General features: G+C 39.9%; 1 protein-coding gene across 1 annotated transcript in view; it reads left to right on the top strand.

Annotated features, from left to right (window-relative positions):
- EIF2B3 (eukaryotic translation initiation factor 2B subunit gamma) overlaps positions 1–23,883 on the top strand; it is a 114,576-nt gene that overhangs the window by 24,080 nt on the left and 66,613 nt on the right. The window contains exon 4 of the mRNA XM_037069600.1: positions 18,361–18,520. Within this exon, the coding sequence (XP_036925495.1) occupies positions 18,361–18,520 (160 nt within the window). The remainder of the gene's footprint in view (positions 1–18,360; positions 18,521–23,883) is intronic.

The raw sequence follows: 23,883 nt of genomic DNA, 5'->3' as shown, positions 1-23,883 counted from the left end.
AGTCAATACTATCTTTATACATATTTTACAGATGAGAAAGGTAGGGCTGAGAGAGCTTGAGTGGCTTGCCTGAACTTCAGGTGGAAAGACAGACTATGCATTAGGTGACAAACTCTCAGTAAATGCGTTGAGTAATCAAGGGATTAGTAAGATAATGTCAGCGAGGTATAGCCAGATGGCACATGTCTCGGTGGACATTGAGTTCTTAGTGGAGAGTGCAGTAGTGGAGAGGGTTAGGGGCTTGGTAAAGGAGAGTTAGAAGAGTGCCATGCGCCCTCTAGAGGAGTTACAGGAAACACAGTTTGGATCTGCTCGTTGAAGGACTGCTTCATGAATGTCACTCTCAATTGAGTCTTATAGGGAGAATGAGAATTTGTGATGCTAGAGCGATATATAGGGACACATATTCTAGCGTGAAGAGGATATGATAGTTCCAGAAGAAGCATGAAAATGTTGGTAGATCCTGTACTTGAACAGTTGAAGAATTACAAAGCTGAGGTATGATGGGATATTTTTAGCTTCAAATAGTGTCAAGTGAAGACCTGAGAAAGTATAAGCATATATCTTTAAAACTTTTACCTTGGTCTGTGTGCTTTGATGCATACTAAAAAAGAAAATATATCAGTTAAATAACTTTATCGGTCGTCTTTGCAGCAGCTTGAAAGAAAATGTATTATATACATTTAAGGTGTAATTTGATCTTTTTTTAGAAGTTGAACATCTTTTGGAGTGAAAAACCAAATTGAAAAGGGTTAAGAGACCTGCTTTGCAGGGAGGGAGAAAGTAGTCAGCTAATTAGCTGATTGTTCACACAAGATCTCTGCCTGTAGCCATTTGAGCCCTTCTAAGGATACTTAAATTTGCAAAAGGTTTATAAATGAGTACATTTGAGAAATTAATTGACTTATTTCAGAACATTAGTTCCTCAACATTAGGGTAGTCTTAGAGACTACCCTAAAGTAGGGAGTTCATTTGTCAATTTTATTTTCCTTGGAGTTTCTAGAATGTTTGCTCTGAAGACCGGAAGGGAGATTTTTCATATTTACTGTGTGTGTCCAGCCTTTATATTTTAAACACCCACACAAAAAACTTAAAAGGTAGCTGGTATTACTCTATTTTGCAGTTGAGAAACCTGACACTCACTGAGTTTAAATAAGCTTCCCCAAATCCCACATCGGCTCAGGTGTTGAGCCAGAGCAAAAACCCCGCCCTGGATTAGGAGATGAGTCTGTGCCTCCAAAGCACAAGCATCAGTGGTCCTGACAGTCTACTCTAATTCTGGACCCTTGGCTCTGAAACAGATCCAGTTGGTCTAATAATTCAAAACTACTTTTTTTTCCTTCTCTTTGTGAGTCTGGGGTTCATGTTTGTAGAATTTCTTTGTGGGACATCTGATAGTTGTATGTATACAGAGTGGAGCAAAAGTAAGCTTACAGTTGTGAGTACACAAAACATGGTGTTTATTTGTGTATTATTATTTTTAAAAATATTTTATTTATTTATTTTCAGAGAGAAAGGAAGGGAGGGAAAAAAACATCAATTGTTTGCCTCTCACATGCCCCAACTTGGGACCTGGCCTGCAACCCAGGCATGTGCCCTGACCAGGAGTTGGACCAGCGACCTTTCACTTTGCAGATGTGCACTCAAGGCACTGAGCTGCACCAGCCAGGGCTGTATTATTTTCCTTATGAACAACTGTAAACCTACTTTTGCCCCACCCTGTATATAGAACTTTATTAAAGTATGCAACTCAGTGGTTATAGAACTCTTCATCAAATATTTTTTTGTTTAAAAACACTTTTTAATTAGCAAATCTCCTAACAAGACTCAGGGAACTATGCAGGAAGCAAGTGGGCAGCTGCTGCTTGTTGATATCTTTCCCTAAGTGGAGGGAGAGCCATTGTTGCCGGGAGACTCTATCCTGTCTAGAACCATATGAGCAAGAAGCCTGGCTCTTTTTGAGCAAGAACTCTTCTCTGAGGCAGGAAGTAAGGATGCGGTCAGCACATAAAGCAAAGCTGGCTGACTCCTTGGACATAGAACCTGACCCACATTAGATGCTCTCTGATTGGCTCATGTAATCGGCCATTGGTGCCAATTTTGTGCTTTAGAAATAATGTGATTATTTCTTAGATAAGTGTTTTGAGAATAGGTTAGTGAAGTATATTAAGAGGCCTCCGCAGACTAAATCTATAATCGATTTCTGTGGTGTGTTTAAAGCATTTATCATGTATATTGCAGGTCTCATGGCTTCTCTTAGAGATTACAGAGCTAATAATTTTCTATTTAGACAGGAATCTCTCTTTGGCCTCAGGATAAGCCTCGTTTATCCTTTGCCTCAGTTTCACAAGCAAGAAAATAGGGATAATGATACCAACACATTAGGTAGAAGTTTAGTTATTGAGGTCCTTTGATGTAGGGAAAGGACTATTGTTATCTCTCTCATGAAACAGCTAACATGCTACGACAGAGAACAAACTATGCCCGTGAAATCCCCATCCCTGAGACAGCTTATTAGAAAGATTGAGCATACATGCTATTTTTAGATGTTCAAAAAGCCAAGTGCATGTTCTTTTCAGTTGAGTGTTTGATGTCTTTATCAAATTACAAATCTCTCTCTTCTTTCCTGGAACCTTTCATTTTGCCCAGAGACTTGTTTTTGACAGATTTCTATCGCCTTGAAAAGGAGTGTAATTTGGTCAAGTGAAGTTCTGAGAACTTGGCCCCAACTTGCTTGAAGACTTTTTTAAGTGGCAACTTTTTTCTTATGACTGCTTTGGTGGGCTGTTGTTGCCTAGGAGGGCCTCGCGTATCCCTGATGACGCTTTCTTTGAGCCTGCTGGTGGCACAGTGAGAAGCCCAGCAGGTACGGCAGAAACAAGTTAACAAGTTGAATGAGGGAATTTTTGAACTTTAATTTCCTCCCGTAAATCTCAGCGGTGCTTTCCTATTGACTGTACTAACCAAGTATATGTGTGCACATGCTTGAAATGTTTTCATCTTAACCTCTCACAGACTGCAGCTCGTTGGAACTCTGGTCTTTGGGTGGGATGTCTGCAGCCCTATGCTGCACTTGGTAGCCAGAAAACTTGCAAGTTCTGTGTGAGCCCGATTCTTTTGAGTCCCTTCTGTCCTTGGTCTATAAGAACACTTTTAGGGAATGAAGGGCTACAGGGTAGGGGGGGAATTTGATAGCTTATGGGAGAAGGCCATGTGTTGTCATCACAGACTCTATCTTTGAGTGAGAAACAGCCATCGTGACTTAGATTTTTGACTTAAATTCTTGCTCAGACCCCATGTCCTACCTCTGAATCGTAAGGTAACACTACAGCCTGACTAGTGGGATGGACCATACAGTTTCTGCGAAGTCAGTAAGAATTCTGTCATTGTGACCAGGGAATTCATTTGAAATAACCAATAGCTACCCAACCTTTTTCCAGCTCTTAACTCGGATATCATCGGCTCCAACAAGCCTTCTCTGATTTTTCAAGATTAGATTAGGTACCAGTCTTCTGTACTTGTACAGAGGATTAAAATTATCTGTTACATCATGATTTCCCTGCATAAGACTATGGGACAAGAGCTAGATGAATTCAATACCAACATTTTTAGTTGTCTAACTGCCTCTTGAGATATTTAGACTCATCAGCTATTCTATCAGTTTCATCTTCCTAAAGAAGTTCTCCCAGAGCCCTGACGTGATTCCGTCTGCAGTGGTTGCATTCCATGCCTGGTGCACAGTTGTCATTCTGTCATCTCCCTTCACTATCAGTGGCTTCAGTTTGATGTCCTCTTTCCTAGAATCCACATTTTTCTTTTTCTTGGTTTCTCCCTCATTATTATGGAAAACATACTAGAGCTTCCTGATGAAGTTTTTAAGGAAGCTAAAGTTTTTGAGACCTGGCATGCCTGAAAAATCTCTATTCCAGGCCCATACTTGATGGATAGTTTGACCAGATATAGAATTCTCAGTTGGAAAGGTGATAACTAAGAATTGTGAAAGCATTGCTCTATTGTGTTTAGTTTTCAGTGTTGTTGAGAAGTCCTAAGCTTTTGTGACTGTTAATCTTTTGACTGTGACCAACTTTTTCTTGGAAATCTGTAGCATCTTCCTGTTTGTCCCAAGTGTTCTGAGATGTCATGATGATGTGAATCTGTTTTATCCCTGTGAGCCTTCCACTCACTGGGCCCTTTCAATCTGCATATCCATATCCTTCAGTTTAAGGACATTTTAAAGAATCAATTTGTTGGCAATTCTTACCTGTTTGGATTTTTTTTTTCTGGAAATTTATTCTGATAATGGGTTTCTTAGACTGATACTCTAATCTTCTTATCTTTTTCTCATATTTTTCTTCCTCTATGTTTTTGCTCAAGTTTCATCTCTGGATGGGGCATGTCGACTATGAGTTTCATAGTAGGGTGATAGGGTAGTGTGGTTGGACTCTTTGGGGGCTATCTCTTATATTTACATCTTCAGGGTTTTTTCTCTTGGATTCCCAGATTCCTCAGAGAATACTATTAAATTCTCCTTTCTGAAAGGTGCAGGCCCGACTGCTGGCATTGCAGGAAATGAGTGGGGGTCAGGGTCAGGGGTGTCTCGGAGGCCTGTGCACATTTTAAGTTTCCTTTTTTTCAGTAAGGTGCATCCCCTGTCCTACCCCCAGTGGTGATTATGCTTTCTCAATCCAGACAGCCTCTGTTTTACTCTCTTAACCCTCTGGCAGGGTGGGACCTGTGCAGTAGTTGGGTTGCGTAGAACAGAAAAGAGGGATCTTTCAACCAGCCTTCTTTATTTTAACTACTCCCTCCCCAGCGTTCTACCCATTTCAGTTTCTGGGCCTTTTGCGGGACCAGGTGTGAGTTGAGTTGGTTCTCAGTTTTCCTACAACTCACCAGGAGTCATTTTTTAATGTTGTCTCCTCTCCCATCCTTCCTATTTTTGAGGGTTTATGCCCATTTTAAAAAATCCATTTACTATTATTTCAGTGATGCTCTGAGAGGGGAAATACCGTTGTGCGTCTTCAGTCTGTTGTTTTTACTTAAAACTCTTACAGTCTCTAAAGGAGAAGGGCCGACTACAATAAGAAAGAGTGGGGTGTTTAGTCTGTTGTCATGTGCTTCCAGTGAGCTGAGGTCACAGACTGAGAGAATGGCCTGGAAGTGATCATGAGAACAAGGAGGTCACCCACTCACCTCTGGCCCCTTTTGTTGGAGGACAGAGAAAATGGCCAGGTTTCTTGGGTGTTGTTAAAATCAAGAGTGATAGACTCCAAGGACCACAGAATTTGAAAAGATTTATGAAGATGTTTAATCTAATCTTTTACCCTCCACAGGGTAAATCTGTTCTTGAGTATGTCGCATGAAGATTACGTGAGGCCAAGTTTGAAAACCTCTACCGGGGATATCTCATGAGGTTCTAGTATTAGAAAATTCTTTGTGATGTTGTCCTCATCAGTGCCCCTGTGAAATTTCTACCTTTTTATCAGATTTTGTCCTTGAGCAATCAGAACACATTATCTTTCTCTTCCTGCGGCAGCCTTCCTTCTTGGGTCCCCAGGTTGTTCTCTTCTCCTGACGACGAGCCCCTGGCTGCCATGGTTTTCAGACCCGTCAGCATCCTTGTAACCTCCTCCGGTTCCTCTGTCTTCTCTTATTCAGACACCTGGCTCGAACGGTGCGAGGCACAGCGGCGTTATTACATCTGCGATCTGGAGGCCATTATCACAAGAGATTTATTAATTTCACTAAAGCAAAATCACAATAAAATAGTACTTTGTAACTTTCAGGTATCATATATAAGTTATTTTTAAATATAGTCTATTAGTTTTTTATCAACTATGATTTGTTTGCTTGTTTAGAGTAAACACTTTATTATGTGACCTAAGAAAGGAGGGAAGAGGATTTATTTGCCTCTCTGGGCCTGGATTTTCCTGGGTAGAACCCCAGCCCCTTGCCCTCGGCCCCACTGGCCCTGTCTTGAAGCGATGCACGCGAGAAGCTTGCCCTGCTGGAACTGCTCCTCAAGAAGACTGCTGCTTTTGGCATTTTTTTCCCTCCATCATATTTCTTCTGAATTTTCTCTGATCTTTTTTTCTCTTTAATTGAAAATCTCTTCCTCCTCAGGAGTCCCCTTGGTCCCCTCCTTGTAGCCCAGGGGCAGTGCACAGTGGGACTCGCACCGATGTCGGTATGGTTGCTGTCAATGAGCACGATGCAGTTCTTTACTAGGGTCTTAGTGTGGGCCCGTTCATTGCTGGGTGCATTGTAGACAACATCAGTCATCCTTGTTTTGGGTTCATAACGCTCGAGCCCCAGGAGACATTGCCCACATCCAGCCTCAGTGCACGCAGACTGTGTGCGTGCGCTGGGGGACCAGTCTTAGTGTTGGCCGCAGGCCGTCCCAGCTCATATTTGTGCTTCTTGTGGTAGGGCTTTCTCTCGCCCACAGTCTTGTGGCACTTGTGCCAGTTGTCCCGAGAGATGCCCACGGCTCAGCACCAGCTGGAAAGAGTGAACTGTGATTTGGTTTTAAATAGTAAGGTGCCTGACCAAGTTTAAATGTGACGTGAGTGCATTTAGAGAGGCCCTAGATGCATTTAGCACCACCGCTGGGGGGGTGTGTATTTAAAAGGCGAAGTGGTGGCAAAGGGGCAAATCTCATAGTATTTCTGAGCCTCTGTTTTCTTGTCTATTTCTTGTCCACAAAATGGATTTTATTATATATGAGGGGGAACCCAAAAATCCCTGAAATTTATTTATAAAAATTGTACATTTTTTTCTACATGTTTAAACTTTAGTCACCTTCAAAGTAACCTTCATTTGATATAATATACCTATCGAGACATTTTTCCTACTGCTCAGAACAGTTTTTGAATTCGTCGATTTTGATACCTTTTAGTGCGCCTGCTGTTTTGTTTCACCTCTTTCCAGTTGGTAAAACTTTTCCCTTTGAGGCTGTTTTTCATTTGTGGGAAACAAAAACAAGAGTCACTTAGGGAATGATTGGATAAATAGGGTGGGTAGGGCACAGGGGTCATACCTTTTTTTGGTTAAAAACTGCTGAACACTCAACAGGCATATACAGGTGCACTCATAAATCACCCATCATGAAATGGGCAAACGCATCAAAAGAGTCTTCAAAAAAATTCACTGAAGCTGAATGCAGCCTCTCACAACAACGCTAGCTGTGCACTGCCTCTCACAACAACGCCAGCTGTATCAGAGTTCCTGATACAGATGGGTTCCTGGAACACTCACCTGGCTGGGGAATCCGGTACAGAAAATAATTCTGGTTTTTTGGGGGGTCCCCTCTGGTAGATGTTATAGAATCATGAGAATTAAATAAAATAAAGTATGTGTAAGAGCTTTGTAAACAGTAAAATGCTGTCCAGTTTTAAGTTAACTGTTTTCACCATCAAAGATACTGTAGCCTTAGAGAACCAGTTGAGCTGATGATGGCAGGTAGTGTGCCATTGGTTCCAAACTGAAATCTTTATGGATTGTTGCTGAAAATGTATTTAGAGACACATCCCTTTTTTTTCTTTTAAAACATTTTATTTATTTATTTTTAGAGAGAAGGGAAGGGGGAGATAAAAAGAGGGAGAGAAACATCAGTGTGTGGTTGTCTCTTGTGCCTTCTACTGGGAACCTTGCCCACAACCCAGGCATGTGCCCTGACTGGGAATCAAACTTGCAACTCTTTGGTTCGTAGGCCAGCACTCAATCCACCGAGCCGCACCAGCCAGAGCTAGAGATACATCCTTTAATGAATGAACTCAGATAGTAACAGGGTACTTAACTGGTTATGGATTTTGTGCCTGACTTCCCTGATTAACTGAGGATTGCCATACATGCCATACATGGATTATTATTTATGAAAGAATTGATTTTGTTAAATGTGCTGAGCATCAAAACTATACTTAACATGCTTTAATTTTTCATGACAATTCCCAACGTGGGTGAGAAAGTCAGGACTTTAAGGGTCGCCATCCTTATTAATGCCACTGAACCCAGGGTGTGGTTCTAGATAAAAATTGAAAAATAGCTTGACTGTTACAATCATATAATTTTATGCCATAAAAGACTTCAGAGAGAATGCATCCTTCTAATCTTATAGATGAAGAAGCTGAGGCTCAAAGAGGGAGGGACTTATTTAAAGTCATATGTGGAATTAATAGGAAAAGAAGACATACTAAATCTCAGAAGTTGCTTCTGGGGGCTGATAAAGTCCTGATTTTAGTTTAATCAGGATTCAATCAGGGAAAAAATCAGGAAGTCCTGATTTTTTTTCAACTTGTTAGTTGACTTTTTCTCCTGTTTTATGAACTTCCCTTTGTCACCGCCCCTGTCAACCCTCTGCTGATCTCCTAAGCCTTCTGATTTCCAAGAAAACTGGACAGTATTTCCCTGTCATACTTAAGGGTATAACTAAAACGAAAGTTACAGGCAGAAAACATAATGCAATTGTAAGCCATGTTCCATGATCTTGAAATGGGAATAATATTTTGTCCTGGGGCACGATTGTATCTGACCAAAGAAAAAGAATGAAACAATTTAATATAAATTTATAATAATATATTATTTCAAAGTGAAGGTTTGATTTGATAGAACAAAAAGCGTTGTTATTTCCCTATTAATATCAGTGCATTTGGAAATTAAAACTATTGTAGATACCTGTCTACATCCTGGAAGAGAAGTGACTAGCATTTTTATAGAGAACTCGTTTAACAGAGTTAGAAATTAGCACGTTTTCAGTTTTTTCTTAGCTTTACACAGGAAACATGAGTAGAATTCCTTTATTTGTTCTTGACTTGAAGAGGAAAACTTTAGAACCGTAGATGATGAGCCTTCATTGTAAAATTATGAATCTGGCCAGGCCCTCCAGGACACTTGCATCTGATTTCTTTCCATTCAGACACTTCTGCCTTTTTCTTCTTTGGAAGCAGTAGGTTCGTTCACTACCTCATTGCTTTAGGGAGTGGCAAAGTCACCATATTTTTCAGACCATAAGACACACCTAGGTTTTAGAGGAGAAAAATAAGTAAAAAAATTTTTGAAGCAAAAAATGTGGTAAAATATTTGATAACATAAATAACATAATATTTTACCCATGTAAATGTAAACAGAGCTCAATAGCAACATGAACAACCATTATTCCTCCCAAATTGGCCAGGGTGGGGAGGAACCATCTTATAGTCTGAAAAATACAGTACCTTTGTGGCCCTCTCCTAACTCTGAACAGTCACAGTCTCTTCAAAGGAGACTCAGCTCTGTTAGGAAGCATGCTATTTCTAAATATCTAAAATTAGATATTTTATTCTATTATTTAAAGATTTTATTTATTTTTAGGCAGAGGGGGAGGGTGGGAGAAAGACAGGGAGAGAAACATCAATGTGTGGTTACCTCTTGAGCGCTCCCTACTGGGGACCTGGCCAGCAACCCAGGCCTAGACTGGGAATCGAACTGGAGACCCTTTGGTTCTCAGGCCAGTGCTCAATCTACTGAGCCACACCAGGAAGGGCTAAAATTGGATATTTTAGTCTTTGAGTCAGTTCAAGCAAGGAGAAGGATAATAGGAAGAGTGCTGATATTTACTGATTCTTGTTTGCCAGCACTAGGTTGAACTCTGGAGATGCAAAGAGAAAAGAGCTCCTTATGAAGCTAAAAGTCTATCTAGATGGGAAAGAAACCATGTAATCAAATTTAGTGATTTAAGATCTGTAATGGGTCCAAAAAGACTTCATCTCTAGAGAAGATAATACATTGGCTCTGTCCTTTATAATAATGGTGACAAGACGTGACTCTTGATGGATGAATGTGTAGTGGGGTGGAAAGAGAGAAAAGGGATTGCATTCTTGGCAATTAACATGAGCTGTGTGGAAGGGGAATTGTGAGAGAGAAGGCTGAATTAGTTGGGTGGAGTCATATTTTAAAGATCCTTTTATTTTAATCTTCACCCAAGGACATTTTTTTGCATTGCTTGAGAGAGAGAGAGAGAGAATTCGTTGCCTTCTCATAGGCACCATGACTGGAGATTAAACGTGACCGGGAATTGAACCTGCAGCTTTTCAGTTAAGGGACAATGTTCCAATCAATTGAGCCACACCAGCGAGGGCATGAAGGCCCTAAAAGTCATGCCAAGGAATTTGAACTCAGACTTGTAGAGCAGTGACCTCCAAAATGGGGTTTTCTCAGAGCCAGGGGGTGTGTGGAATGGACTACCAGAGGAAAATATTAGAATCTCTAGTCTTTTAATTTTGTCTTTTCTTGTGTGTTATATAAAGAACATATTATATCATTTATGATTCATATATTGTATTTTAATATATATTTTAAAAATAAGCAGGAATAAGTGGATGTATTCAACATTTTTTTATGTTTGGAAAAAATGGGAGGGAAGCTTTATTTTTTGTTTTTTTCCCCTCCTTCACCTTCTTCCACCTCCCCCCACACTGGAGAACACTATTTCAGGCTGTATTTAAGCATGACAATGAAATATGTGGTGGAATTGGAGTATGCATTAGAATAAGCGAAAACTGAAGTGATAGAGACACCAGTTAGGACTGGGGAAATATCTCAAGACCTGAACTAAGGTAGCGTGGTGGAGACAAAAGAGGAGGACTCTGGGACCAGGGAGAAAGTGGGTAAGAGACAGGCAAGAGAGGGAAGACATCAGTCCTGGACTGATGGCCAGATTTCTGACTTCAGATCCTGGATGGTGGTGACACTGTGATTAATTAAGCTAAGGATCACAGGAAGGATATTCAGCTCACACCTAAAGATTATCACATTTCTTACAGACTGAATTGGTCATTCCATCCTGCACCTAGTGCCTCAAACTCAGTAAGAAGGAGATGGCAGTTGGCTCTTTGCTGTACACTTTGAGGACTGCAGGCTGGGAATCTTCTCCAAGCATTGTCAACCAGAGTTGAGCACAGTCATGGTGAAGTCTCCTTTGCAGTCAGCCCTTGGTGTTCGATAAAGCACCCAGCTACTCCTGGGGATTGGGTTGGGATTGGACCGCATAGACCAGTGTGCATTGTGACCATTCGTAGTCATAACCGAACACCTGAATTCATCAGTTCCATGTGGGCAGCGGTGGAGTACTGGGTGGTGATCTGGATCACAGCCAGTGTTTGTGGAAGTGCCGGGTGGGTAAAAGCATGTTAGTTTCCTTGCCCTGACAGTTTTTTCCAGGGGAGTAAATATGTTTTCCTTTCTCCTTGCTGTAGGAAATCATTTGCCAGATTGGGTTATTTATAACAGTCTGACATGGAACAGTTGCCAGGAAAAGAAAAGAGACTATTCCCAGTAGCTTTCTCCTCCTCCCTTCCCACCATTGCCACCACACACACACATCCGGTTTTCTGACTTAACTTTTGTTTTTTTCTTCTAGTTTTACTCAGTGGTTTTGGCTTGATTGAAAGTATTCTTGTAATGAAAGATCTCTGAGCTTTACCATGGCTTGGTAATTGGGTTTTCCGAGCTTAATTTGTTTGCTTCAGCCAAGACTGACTGACAGCACTTTGGGTTTTGAATTCCTGGGTGTCTTGGTTTTTCCCCAAGCACTAAAGTGCTCTCTTTCACCTTCCCTTTCCGCTTTGTCAAAAACACACATTTGCTGTCCTTTACAGCTGGGGTTTTTTTTGTTTTGTTTTGGTTTGTTTTTTGCTGCTCTTGACATATCCTTGGCTCCTCTAGAGGAGTGGGCTTGGGAGAAGGCATGAGGACTGTTAAACTAGTGAGCAGGGCGGTATGTAGGGCTTCCAGTCGGCCTCCTGGAAGAAGAGGCAAACTGTTGGTGGTGGAAAGGGAGCAGTGCCCCGAACAAAGGCAGCCCAGGGTTGGTGTGTCTGGGGCACTTTCAAATTAATTGCGTTTCAGATACACTGTACAGTTGCTTTACACTCCAGTCTGTGTTTATTCATTGCTTGTGGTCACACATGATCAGAAATACTTTTGGCTCTTAAGAGTTTTTAGCTTTTCTCTCTGGGCTCCAGTTAGTAGAAGAACATTTGCATTTCTAGAGTGGGCTTTACATTTTTAGAACAAAAATCAAAACAATAGTCATTTATTTTCTCTCTCTTATACCACATAATGGCGATTTTCAACCTTTTTCATCTCATGGCACACATAAACTACTAAAATTCCATAGCACACCAAAAAATATATTTTTTGCTGATATGACAAAAATAGATAAAATTTAGATTCATTCACACCAGAAAGCTATTGTTGTGTTGGCTATGTCATTTTTTTATTTGACAGTCTAAGGGAAAAGAGGTCAGTGTCCCTGACTAAATAGTCAGATATTGAACGTCTTAAAAATTCTTGTGCCACATCAGTTGAACAAAGATGTGAAGGTGATTTAGTTTTTTTTTTCTTTTTAATCCTCACCCAAGGATATGTTTATTGATTTTAGAGGTAGAAGAAGGGGGAAAGACAGAGAGGGAAACATCAATCAGTTACCTCCCATATGTACCCCAACCAGGGATCAAACCTGCAACCTGGGTGTGTGCCCTGACTGGAAATCAAACCCACAGCTTTTGGGTGTACGAGACAATGCTCCAACCGCGCCACCTGGCCAGGGCCAGTTTTCCTTATAGGCTTTTGTTTCTTCTGCCAGGATATCCAGCTTTGGAAACAAAGTGCATTGATCGGATAGCAAAGACGTTCCTTTGGAAGTGTAGCTACACAGAGGATGGGAATGTGTTTGGTCTCAACAAGTCTGACATGGTGCATTCTCTGGGAACAGAGGCTTGAGACGCCTGGCGGATAGCACTTCCATCTGTATCCCAGACCCTGACCTTCAGACTGATGCCTTTCTTTTCACAGGGAGCAGATGGCTACCAGACATTGGGAGGAGGGGCCCATTCCTTGTGTTCCTTGGGGATTTTGCATTCAGTTTAGCAAAAAGTCACCTGAAAGCAAAGAGAAAAATGAGGCTGCTGACTGTTCACAATTATGCAGGGCTTGTTTGGCATTCACTATACTGACAGATTTATTTTTTTTGCAGATACTGAATGATAAAAGCATTTATTTTCCAAGCCAACACACTGACACCACTTCAGAGGCATCTGCATTGGGGTCATTTTCTTCACTTTGGAGTTTACGTAAAAATTGAATTTATTGAAGTAGTCAGCTTGCAAACATCAGTCATCTTATTAGACAAACTTAGGAAAATAGATTATTTTTCCTCAGCAAACTCATTGTCATTATGATGAAAGGAGGCAACTTCTGCAGTGACACTTCTTCAGCGGTGGCCCAGCTCTGTCTTTCTAAGCATTGTTGGAAGAAGCAGGACTCTGCAGGCCATTTCTTCCCTCGCGTGCATGTGTGGGGGCTGATTCGTTAACGTTTGGTGGCTCCTGGATGGCCAGCACAGAAAAATTTTTTCCCTAAAAAAAATGTTCATAGGGACTTTTTTCCCCCTCAGAGTTAAAAATCCACAAAAAAATTAAAAGAGAAGCAGGATGGTAAAATCCAATTTGAACTTCTTAATCTTAAGATAAGGCCTTCAAATGGAGTTGTTTAGGCTGTAAATAATCAGTTGTATGTAGGAAAGAAAGGATGCTTCTGGTACAAATTCTGTACAGACAGTCCCTGAGTTAACGCTGGTTTCACTTACGATTTTCCTATTTTACAATAGCGTTAAAGCAATTCGCATTCCGTAAAAACTGTACTTTAAATTTTGAATTTTGGTCTTTTCCTGGGCTAGCAATGTGCAGTACGATACTCTCCCATGATGCTGGGCGGCAGCAGTGAGCCCCAGCTCCCAGCCCAGCACCCAGCCACAAGGGTAAACAACCGATACCCTACAGAGTACTGTGTTACCAGTATTTTGGGGTATTGTGTTCTGAGCAAGTTTAAGGTGGATAGGCTAGGCCAAACTGTGATGTTCAGTAGGTTAAGTGTATTAAATGCATATTCAACTTAATGATACTTTCAACTTATGATGGGGTTATCAGGACATAATCTTATCCTAAATTGAGGAGCATATGTATTCAGAATAAGAAATTTCAGGCACTAAGACAAGGCATTCGAATCATTGAGCCTCACTTTTTGAGCAAAGATGAACACTTTGCTGTAGTGGAATGTGAGTTGAAATCACCCATTTTTCCACCGAAAGCAGGAGCCTTGATTTAAATTAAAATCTTACAAAAGTTGGAACCACTTGCAAAAATTTCTGTAAATACAGATATTTACTTTATTCTTAAACCTGGGATAATTTAGTCCAGTGTTTCTCAGACTTTTAAAAGTGGCAGAACCTGTTTTCCAAATCGGCACTTACACAGAAGCCTAGACAATAAAATCAATAAGAGAGCAGCTGCCTGGATGGACTCAGGAAGGGCAGTAGGAGCCAGCCTTTCTCTGAGGCGCCTCTGGGATCCTGTCGGTGTGCCACTGAGAAACACTGATGTAGTTGGTTTAAGTTACAACCTAAGGAATTTGCTTTCCAGTTGACTGTTTTTGGACTTTGGTTTTCTGCATTTATGATAAAATATAATGGCGTAATGTATAGGTAGAAATTTGTTTGAGATATCTTAAACAGCTTTTCTTAGCCACTCACATTTAACACTTTCTAGTCCAAGAAAGATCACCAAAAGTGAAGATGTGTCATTAGAAACCAATGCTAAGATCATTTATACCCTCATATTTCCAGTTACTATGTATGGATGCAAAAGTTGGCCAGTGAAGAAGGCGGGGGAGAAGCAATTCGTGTGAAACGTGGAGTTAGAAGGAGAGCTCTGTGGATAATCCCCTGGGCCACCATAAAGACAAACACGAAGGTCCTAGAGCAAGTGAAACCAGAAACATCGCTGAAGACAAAAATGACAAAACTAAAGCTGTCCTTCTTCGGGCAGGGATTTAAGGAAAAGACTGGGGAAAATAGGAGACAGCAGGGAAGGGGAAGACCAAATGTGAGATGGATTGACCCCATGAAGGAAGCCACAGGCATGAGTCTACAGGAGCTGAGGAGGACTGTTGAGGACGGGCCCTTGTGGATGTCACTCATTCACAGGGTCCCCAGGAGTCTGAGCCGGAAGGCACAGTAACACACACAGTCCAGGTTTCCTCCAAGTTCCGGAGTAGGACCCCTCTCAGCCTAGAGTGAGTGTTGGATAAATGTTAGATAAATGAATTGTTACAAGCAATAATCCAGTTCTGCCTGAACATTTCCAATGATTCATTATCTTACAAAATTATTCTTTTTGACTAATTCTGATTGACAGACAGAAGTTAATATGGAAATCAAAAATACTTCTGTTCATGTTTTACCTATTTGGTCTTCTGACTATTTAGGTAAAATTTGATCCTCCTTAAGACTGTGAAGTGTTTGAAGAGTGCTATTATCTCTTTCCTTTTTTTTAAATCCTCACTCGAGAACATGCTTGTTGATTTTAAATAGAAGGGGAAGGAAGGAGAGAGAGAGAAAGGGAGAGAAACATCGTTGTGAGAGAGAAACATTGATCAGTTGCCTCTTGCACATGCCCCAGCTGGACTGAATCTGCAACCCAGGCATGTGCCCTGACCAGGAATCAAACCCAACCTTTCGGTTTGCAGGACATCACTCCAACCAGCTGAGACACACCAGCCAGGGCATTTCTTTCTTTCCTAACTCCACCCCCTACTTCTTGTCCTACTCACTGTCACCCACACATATGAGGGGGGGCCCAAAAAACGGAATTTCTTTATTAAAAATTGTGTATTTAATCTCACACGTTTAAACTTCAGTCACCTTCAAAGTGCTCTCCATTTGATGCAAGACACCTATCCAGATGTTTTTCCCACTGCTCAGAAGTTTTTGAACTCGTCGATTTTGATGCTTTTAATGCATCTGTGGTTTTTGTTTTACCTCCTCCACATCAGCAAAATGTTTCCCTCTTGAGGACTTTTTCCATCAGGGGAAACAATAGCTTGGGGTGAGATCAGGTGAATAGGGAGGGTGGGGCATGGGGTGATCCGTTTTGGGTCAAAAATTCCTGAACACTCAGCATGGTGTGGACAGGTGCGCTCCTAAGTCACCCATCATGAAATGGGCAAATGTGTTGAAAGAGTTTTCAAAAAAAACTCGCTGGAGCCAAGTGTAGCCTCTCCCAACAACGCCAGCTGGTGCATGGGTACAGATGGGTCCCTAGAACACTCACCTAGGGGAGGAAGCCTGTAGCACGAGGGGCCCACCCTCCAGAAGATATTTCCTGGGGGGTTTCGGGTCCCCCCTTGTACAATCTTTTTCCCCTACTAGACAACTTCTGTTCTTTCAGCTCTCATGTTTTCTAGCTTTTTCACCATCTTCATCATCTTCTTACTGATGCATTTTTAATTAATCAAGGTTACTCTTAAAATCTTGGGTTGGCTAAAAAGTCCGCTTAGTTTCTTCCATAAACTAAGAGACACATTTTTCATTTTCACTAATAACTTTATTGATTTGAATATCTTATGTCGGCTCTCTCCTGTGTGGTGTAACATTGATTGTTCTCAATTAACCTCTTGATTTGATCGGTATCAACTTCCACTGGTCTACCCGACCCTGGAGCATCGTCCAGTGAGAAATCTGCAGCATGAAACTTCACAAACCACTTTTGACGCGTTCGATCAGTCACAGCACCTTCCCCATGCACTGCACAAATCTTTTTTTGCATTTCATTGTGTTTTTACCTTTTTTAAAAAAAAAATCAGGCATAATAGGCTAAAAATGTCACTTATTTTCTTCTGTCTTCAATATTAAAATGCTTACACAAAAATTCCCCAGTTTTGATAAGTGTTTTTTAAATGCACTCTGATATGACAGCTCTCAGCATACAGTCTAACAAAATAGTTTTGAATAAGGTTAAAGACAAATAAGTGCTTACTAGAGCCATCTTACAGAAAAAAACAAACAAACTTGTTGACTAACCCAATATGATGCATCTGCTGATACCTAGACCTGCACTATTGGGTAGTAGACTAAAACTTAAGAATATGTAAGACCTAAATTCAGATCTGTTTGATACCAAATAGGAACTAAAACCTCTCTTAATGGGTCTTCAAACCAGCGAAGCTATACAGTTGACTCAACGTGGATTTGAACTGTACAGATTCACTTTTACATGAGTTTTTAAAAAATAAGTATATATAGTACTATAAATGTATTTCCTCTTCCTCATGAGTTTCTTAATATTTTACTTTCTTTAGCTTACTTTATAAGAAAACACTATGTAATGCATGTAACATACAAAATATATGTTAATTGACTATTTATGTTATCAATAAGGCTTCCAGTCAACAGTAGGCTATTAACAGTTAAGTTTTGGGGGAGTCATACATGGATTTATACATGGCTTTATACATGCATTTTTGACTATGTGGGGGAAGCAGTCAACTCTGTTTCTTTAAACACTGTTGAGTAGTGCAGATTTTTTGGTTAAATGAATAGTCATCAGCAGTTGATAGATCTTAGTTATGTAACTACTGTTAACCTATTTCTTAGTCTGGGGAGTACAAATAATAGTGCTTAAGCATAGAATTTAGAAGATGGAGATAATGCATACAAAGTGTTATATAATTCCTGGTCGATGATATGCACTCAATAAATGTTAATTACCATTATTGTTATTGTAATTAATCTGAACACTACAATTACAATCAAAAGATCTACCACATGAGAAAATCTTTCTTACTGCATTGATTTATTCATTCATTCATCAAATAATTTACCAAATGCCTATTATATGCCAAGCACTGTGATAAGTAGGCCTCATATTTCTTATCCATAAAAATGGGGGCTAATAATAACAATTACATCCGCATGGTATTATTATCAGGATTAAATGAGTGCTTTTGTACATACCTGAGGTTGTATTATAATTGTTTTCCAGCTAGATTGATTTCCCAAAGAAGAAGGCATTATGTTATATTCATTCTGTTATTTCCTGCAGAATCATGCAAGTCATCGCAGGATAAATTACAGGCTTAGAATCATGCACAAATTGAACACTTTTTAACACAGCCATGTTGAATAATCAAGCTATGTGAAAAGGCTTTTCACATTGTAAAGGGATGCATAAATCTAAGGTCATTAACTCCACAGCAGTAGGAAGAGACAATGTGGAGGCTTTCAGACTCTTTCCGAGAGGTCAGGATGCCAGAGATGCTTCAGGAGTGGCCGCAGTGAAGCACCTACACAAAGGGGAGGAAGGTGTTCCAAACCCTCCCCCAGTGCAGTTCAGTTAGAACAATTCCATTTATTTTACTTACTTTGCTACTATAAAAAAGGTTTGAAAATAAGAGTTCAATTTGTGCATGTTTCTCAGCCATTGTACTTTATCCTGTGGTGATCCTTGGTCCTTTGTGATGCTGACTTTCCCCTTCTCCACTTGACAGACAGATGTTCTGGTCCTGAGCTGTGATCTGTTAACAGATGTTGCCTTACACGAGGTTGTGGACCTGTTCAGAGCTCATGATGCATCACTTGCCATGTTAATGAGAAAAGGTCAAGATGGCTTAGAACCAGTTCCAGGTCAAAAGGGGAAAAAGAAAGCAGGTAAGGAAACTGAAGTTTGATTTGTTTATTGGGTTTTAATAATTATTCTTGTTATTAAAGAATAACAAGTGTTAAATATAAGTATTAAATAATAAAGTATTATTCATAACTTTCTCTTAAGAAACATTTCTTGAAAACTGACTGCAGTGCAGGCACTGTGACAGCAGTTGATGACATAAAGTCTAATGAGATACAGTTGCTGACTTGAAGAGGTTTATAACTATTGATCAGATTCTGTAAGGTCCAAGAGCCTTTTGTATGCAGAACAGAGTACTCAAAACTGTTTGTGCCTTGACTGGTGTGGTTCAGTGGATTGAATGCCAGCCTGCGAACCAAAGGGTCCCTGGTTCTATTCCCAGTCAGGGCATGTGCCTGGGTAGCAGGCTAGGTCCCCAGTAGGGGGCACACAACAGGCAACCACACATTGGTGTTTCTCTCCCTCTCTTTCTCCCGCCCTTCCCCTCTCTAAAAATAAATCAATAAAAAAATTTTTTTAAATTTTAAAACTGTTTGCATTGTGTTTAAGGCTCAAATATATATACCTAAGAAACAAAAAAATTAATTTAAAATTGAATTTTTAAAAATGTTTGAAGTTTGCAAATTGAATTAGATATCTTTATGTGATTAAAATTACTATTATAAATTAGTATGATTGAGTTTTTTGAAAAGTCTAATCACCCTAAACAAACAAGATAGTCATGAACCATACTTTGTCTTCTTAGGATTACAACATATTTGTGTTTATATTTTCCTAAGATTCTAGTAGTAGGTTAATCTTTTTTTTAATCTTCATAGAGTTATAGTAATCTTAAGAGACCAAAAAGAAAAGGAATAATACTCTGGATCACTCATAGCATTTGAGTTATTGGCCAGTTGTTAATTTTAGTTAAGACATAGTATCTGATTGCTTTTCCCAGCATATTTCAAACTTGAGCCACTGAATCACAATTCTGTGACTGGGTTACTTTTAAAAACTGAATTTATGGCCCAAAATCTGTCAGGTCATACTTTTTGTATATGTAAGTTTTAGTTTTCCATAGATTGATGTGTTTTTACCCTGGAGTTTTCCTCCGGAATGACGAGTTTTTTAGATTTTGCTTATCCAGCATTACGTAGCCCATTGTCTTGTCATTGTTACATACTGATGTAGTCTCTTACAGTTGCTAGAAGCTATGCATGATGACTTATTATCCTTCTCTTAATAGAGCCACCTAGAGCTTTCATTTCTAGGATTTGAGTAATTAGTGTGTACTTTTAGCTCTCTTCTTTAGAACCTTTGGTTAACTTATGATTTTGGATTATAACATTGAAACTTCTTTCTAGTTGCTTTTTGTTATCACTGGTGCAGATTAATTGTTGGGTCCTCTTTTTACCTTATTATTATGTATAATCCTCATGTCAGTCATTCCTTTTGTTCTCGGTATATATTCTACTTTTGCGAGGTCTGGGTCACTTACTCATAATTCCCTATATTCAGCCGTTTGGACTTACACAGATAGAAACAACTGCATATCCAGATGTTATAAACAGATGTGTATTTTATAAATATAAATTTTATATACTTCTCTTTTATAATAATTTAAAAATCAGATACCCCATTAGAGTTACTCTTCTTGGTATTAGAACATTTTAGTACATTTCACATTAGCTTTTATCTCTTTAAGTATCATTATAAACACATAGCTTTTTATAATTTTGTTTTAAATGAACTGTAAGTATTGTCTGTCTGCCCATCCATTTTTAAATGTTTTGATGCTTAAGTTTTCACAATTTGGCCAGTAGAAGTTCTTTTAAACTGGCTCTTCTATTCTCTTTGAAAAAGTACAGTGTAGCCCTGGCTGGTGTGGCTCAGTGGACTGAGCCCCAGCCTGGGAGCTGGAAGGTTGCAGGTGCATGCCTGGGTGTGGCTGGGTCTCCAGATGGGGGTGTTCAGGAGGCTCGCTGATTGGTGTTTCTCTCTCTCTCTCTCTCTTTCTCCCTCCCTTCCCATCTTTATAAAAATAAATAAATAAAATCTTTTAAAAAAAGAAAAGGAAAAGTATGATGTATACTGGTAATTTGCTGTTTATCTGGAATGTGAGCTTGGAGGGCAGGGAAGCAGGAAATGGGAGTAGAGAGGAAACAGAAATCATACTAAAGAGTTTGAACTTTACCCCCAAACAGTGAAGAGTTATTGAGGAATTTTAACAAGAGAATGCCATAATTAGATTTGTGTTTGAAAAGATTTTTTTTAGCCCTTCCTGGTGTGACTTAGTTGGTAGTCATCCCACAGGGCGAGAGGTTGCTGAGTAGGTTCCCTGCTGGGGCACAGGCCTGCGTTGCAGGTTCAGTCCCTGGTCAGAGCCTGTGTGAGAGGCAACCAATCAATGTTTCTCTTTTGCATCAATGATCAATGTCTCTCTCCCTCTCTTTCTCGCCCCCTTCCCCTCATTCTAAAAATAAATAAATAAAATCTTTTGTAAAAAAGATTTTTCATTAATGTGAGATTTTGAACTTCTCATTTCTATATTGTATTATATTTGAATACAGATTCACCTAAATATGTAAGTTTTGAATTTCCCCCATGGATACTATGCATTTTAGTGATAAGCACTTTTTAAAAGAATCCTAAATTTCTCAGACTATACATTTGCTCTGCTTCTTGGCTGCTGTTGTGCCAGAATAGCCAGCAGTCCCCTCTTTCCCCAAGTGCATCTAATAGTCTAGATCCCCTTGGTCCAGGGTTTTCAAATCCCCAGTCACTGACGTACAGGAGAATGGTTATAGCTTGAGGTTTCGGGAGCTACCTCTGCCCACCTGGCCACTTTCTTCTCAGCAGTGTTGTAGGAGATGTAGACACTGACTGAGGTTGGCCAATCAAATTGTGTTGGAATTTGGGGACTAGTTTTTTTCTGCTGCAAGTCATTACACATGTGTTATTTGCCTGAAATGCTCTCTGTCCCCTCTCCTCCCATAACATATGTACTCTGACTCCAGTCTACCCCCAGTTGTTTTCTGAAAGAGGCCTGCCTCGACTCTCTAAAGTGAAATTCTGTCCTCTTATTTGACTAGACGTGGTAGCCCTGCCCTCTTATCGACTCCCTCCTCTATGGGACTGTAAGCTCTGGAAGAGCAAGGTCCTGTCTCTTTGGTTCATCTTTATCTCCAGCAGCTGGCCCAGGTATGGCCCATGGGGAGCAGTCAGTAGATATTATTGAATGGTTGAGGATCTGCCTATGAAGGCAGCTCTTATTGCTCCCCAGGTCAGAGAAAGTAGATTCGAGCCCTAGCACTTCAAATCCTAAAACTGTGAGTCTGAGCAGTGGTTTGATTCTTGCATGGGTATTGTAAGAGCACGAATTTATAGTGATTTTTTAGACCGATACTACATTGTCTATTGATTTATATTTAGAAATGTTTTCAAGATTTTGAAAGCATGCTGTAGCATGTCTTCATACTGCTGTAGCATGGCTGTTAAGAGCCCAGGCTCTCGAGTTCAGACTGTGTAAGTTTCAATGCCCCAAAGCAGTGTGATATTGGGCAAATTATCTAACCTTCCTGAGCTCCATTTTCTTCAGCTGTAAAGTGCAACTGAATCCTTTCAGGATTTCTTTGTGAGAAATAAGATGTTCATAAAGCATTCTGTTTACTCTTTGAAACATAGTAGTTGCTTAAAAATTATAATTACTATTCCTATTATCATTAGGAATATTATCATTATCATTTTCACATATATTTTAGAAATACCCCTATGGGAAGAAATTGGTCCTGTAGCCTAACAAATCACATACATCCATTTATTGATTAATTGATTGATTGACTAATTCATTTAAGATTTTATTTATTTCTTTTTAGAGAGAGGGAGAGGGGATCGGTTGCCTCTCGAACACCCACAACTAGGGGCCTGGCCCCAGACCCAGGCATGTGCCCTGGCTGGAAGTGGTACCAGTGACCTTTCAATTCTCAGGTTGGCACTCAATCCACTGAGCCACACCAGCCAGGGCTATGTTGTTTTTAAAGGGGATTTTTAAATATTTTATGTAGAATGGCAATTGTTTAAAAACCACCAAGTATCAGAATGTTTTTGTTTGCATAATAGCTTTTAAGTCTGTAGGGAAACTAACTGTGGCAGCCTGAAGTGTCTAGACAAGCCTCTTTGGAAGGACCACATGTAACTTACTGGTGATTCAGAAAAGGTTTTTTAGGTATCGGTTTCTCAGAGAAGAATTGGATGGCTTAGAGGTGTAAGAGGGACCCAGAAACCCAGCTAGGCTATGCAGGAAAATGGGGTATATAAACTCTGGCCCGTCCTGTTCACGGATTTTTGCAGCATTGGGTACCATAACTGAAATATAAAATGTGCCACTTGTCAATATTTAGCCATTGTTCCACCATCACTTAATATTACTTACTGAGCAAGTGAGTCAAGAGATTAATTTAACACAGTTACTTGGTATGTGTTATGCCAAGCACAGAACTAAGTACCAAGGCCCATATAAATGGAAAAGAAAATATATCCCAACCCTAAGGGGTAGACAGAAAAATGTTCATTATACCCTCCCTAATCACAGGGCATTTTGAGAAATCTCATATATGCAATCTTTTAATAATCCTCATAAGGATATGCTTATTGATTTGAGAGGAGGGGTGGCAAAACATCAATATGAGAGAGAAACATCAAGGGGTTGTCTCCCATATGTGCCCTAACTGGGGATTGAACCCACAGCCTTTTGATGTGTGGGACGATGCTCCAACCAATTGAGCCACCTGGCCAAGGCCTCGTATATGTAATTTTTGTAATCATAAAAATCAAACAGTAAAAATAATACATTGTACAAAGAGAATATCAATGTATATCAGAGTATAGTATCAGATAGATACTATAATACATATCTATTTTAAACTCGCAATGATGTAAAAAATCACTTTAATTCCCATTCACTATCTCTGACTTGTTAGAAACTTCTAGATTTCCTTTTTTCCTCCATTTTGATGAGAACATAGTATATTTATTTTGCTTTATTGTAGATAACGTTTATGAAGGGGCTTATCTTTTTGGTATGTTCCTCCGTGCAAATGTTTTGTGCTATTATGATTTTATGACAAATATTATTGACTGTTATCTCTACAGTAGCACTGTGTCCCTTGGGATATTTGAAATGGAAGAATTCTAGAAAACTTTCATTTAACCCAGTTTACTGTAGCAGTATTTCTCAACTTCCTCTCCAGTTTTCAGAGTTATACACTCTGGATCCAGGCTAGAATCGGTGTATAATTTAGTGCGCTTCTGAATCACACGGGTGAAAGCTGTCACTTGGCCATCACTTCTCCATCAGCTTAACTCACTCTGCACTAAACGAATGCTGGTAGGCAGTTCTGAGCCT

Source organism: Sturnira hondurensis, unplaced genomic scaffold (genome assembly GCF_014824575.4).
Source record: "Sturnira hondurensis isolate 20B ecotype Veracruz unplaced genomic scaffold, ASM1482457v3 Scaffold0018725, whole genome shotgun sequence".
In the NCBI taxonomy this organism is placed as follows: Eukaryota; Metazoa; Chordata; class Mammalia; order Chiroptera; family Phyllostomidae; genus Sturnira; species Sturnira hondurensis.
The sequence above is the reverse complement of the archived record's forward strand: the minus strand, read 5'-3'. Positions and strand labels throughout refer to the sequence as shown.